At 41.3% G+C, this 2,126-nt stretch overlaps 1 protein-coding gene across 1 annotated transcript in view; it reads right to left on the bottom strand.

Annotated features, from left to right (window-relative positions):
• The window catches only part of LOC107090635 (transcription factor AP-2 gamma-like), a 7,794-nt gene extending 6,420 nt beyond the window's left edge, over nt 1–1,374 (bottom strand). Inside the window, exons 1-2 of the mRNA XM_015384139.1 lie at nt 921–1,374; nt 3–419 (exon numbers count right to left, since the gene is read on the bottom strand). Coding sequence (XP_015239625.1) covers nt 3–419; nt 921–968 — 465 coding nt within the window. The 5' untranslated portion in view covers nt 969–1,374. The remainder of the gene's footprint in view (nt 1–2; nt 420–920) is intronic.
• Nucleotides 1,375–2,126: the final 752 nt, after the last annotated feature.

A 2,126-nucleotide genomic window follows, 5' to 3' on the forward strand; every position in this document is an offset into this window, starting at 1 on the left:
TGAATCCCCATATTATCACCAATAACTGAAGAGTCCAGACTGTGTGGGGGCAACAGCTCCGACCGCCGGAACCCTTCCCTTCTCACCCCGGACGAGCCTCCATCTAGGCCCAAGATTTGACTCGCCAGTCCGCTCCTGCCGAGCCCGTCCTGGTTCTGTCGGCCGGGCCAGGAGGACTGCTGCTGGTTCGACGAAGGCGACTGATGAATGGGGTTAATGTTGAACGGGTCGCTGAGATGGGAATAAGGGTCGGTGGGCTGTGGGTAGGAGATGGGCTGGTATGGAGGTGGAAAATACGGGGGTTGGAAGTCGGAACCAGCCGAGTGGGATAGAGAAGGAGAGGGGCTGTAGAGGTGCTGACTGACCGCTGGCAGGTGAGGCAGCCGGGGGTTCCCATTGCTGTTGCCATCGTGCCTTTCCTGGAAGACAGAAGAGAAAAATCAGCTGAAAAATATGGCAAACAGCCTAGAGAAATTGGGATCATATTTATAATTTATTTGAATTATAAGAGTCGGGCATCCTATGTCCAGAAGATTTTCCAATAAAAGTTTCAGTCCAGTGCACCTTAGGTAATAGGCTATATCAATATTTATTCGTTACTTGTTTAAAGGATGGTTGTAATTTAACATTTACTCTAATAAAATTATATATATATATATTTTTTTATTATTATTATTTAATTTTTTTTATTGAGCAAAAAGTTTAAAATACTGAAATTATTGTATTAATATTTACCCAATGTTATTTTATATTATGTTAATTTCATAACGCTTTTTGTGTTTTCTTTTCTTTCTTGTTCGCACATGGAAGACAAAAAAAAAATTCCTCAACCTCGCCTAAAAATCCTTGTATTTGAAAACCAAACTTTTTTTTTTCGCTCACCTTGAGTTGATTTAAAACAATAGTATTTTAATACTCACCTCACAATCTTCTTCATATTTTACGTTGTCAGCTAGTTTCCACAACATTTCCTTTTCTTCGTTGCAAATACGTACGAAAAAAAATACACAAGAAGAAGGAAAAGAAAACGTCGCCAAAGGTTAATCCAGGTGTGGAAAAAATGGGAGCTCCCTGGAGATCATGAACCCGCTTGTTGTTCTGCTGCAGCAAACAGACAGTAAAGTTGCAAGGTGAGGGCTCAAGGGCAAACTGACCCACGGACTGACGCTCCCACAGCAGAAAGCCTATGAGCCTATGAGTCTCCGTAGCCACTGTGAGAGAAAACAGTTGTTGTCAAGTAATATTTCTCACCCCCCCTTTTCTCTCCGGTCAGTGCGCTCTGGAGTTGTGTTGTGAAAGTGGGAAAAACTGCTGCATAAGAAACTTGACTCCCTCTTTTGGACGAAACGGAGATGTTCAATCCAATTGGTCCAAAAACAGCTCTGTGTTTTGTCTGTAGAACCGCTGTAAGTGGGCGTCACTATCCTCAAAGATGCCGCTGACAAGTTAGAAGAGAAATATTCCTTATTGGCGGTAGGATGGGCCAATCAGAATCCCGTCCGTCTGTTTCAGCCTTCTGCGTGCGATGTCAACGATTGAAACCAACCTTCAAACATGTTGAGTCTCTATTCGTGCGCTGCAGTGGGTACAGCCTCTCACCACAAAACTAATTAGATTTTCTGTTCTCGGGGTTTTCACTTCTAAAACAGAGGGCTTTTTTTGAAAGACAACCAGGTGGTCTGGATTAGCAACAGTTCTTGTAAAATGGGTCCAGTGGATATCGCCGTAAAATAAAACCCACATTCATTAAGCGAGCAGCTTTAATTTATCTCTTGCTGAGGATGTTTTTCGTTTTAAGATAAAAATGTTAAGTGGCTCTATGTCCAGGGTAACTACCGGAACCTCATAATGGGAATTAAAATAGGCTTTGGTGACTTGGTTTAGTTGGGTGTTAATAGTTATTGGAATTTATGGATGCCACTTTTGATGCTGTTGTTCCTGATTTGTATATATATTTTTTTGTTTTTGTTTTTCCATACCTAGTTAAACTAGGACATCCACTCATCTAGGTGTACGGTTTATTAGACTATTTCTCATGCTACTACATCTTAAATAAAATGTTAAAATTCAAACACACACACACACACACACACACACACACACACACACACACATATATATATATA

This window comes from Cyprinodon variegatus, unplaced genomic scaffold (assembly GCF_000732505.1).
Source record: "Cyprinodon variegatus isolate N-32 unplaced genomic scaffold, C_variegatus-1.0 Scaffold305, whole genome shotgun sequence".
Lineage (NCBI taxonomy): Eukaryota > Metazoa > Chordata > Actinopteri > Cyprinodontiformes > Cyprinodontidae > Cyprinodon > Cyprinodon variegatus.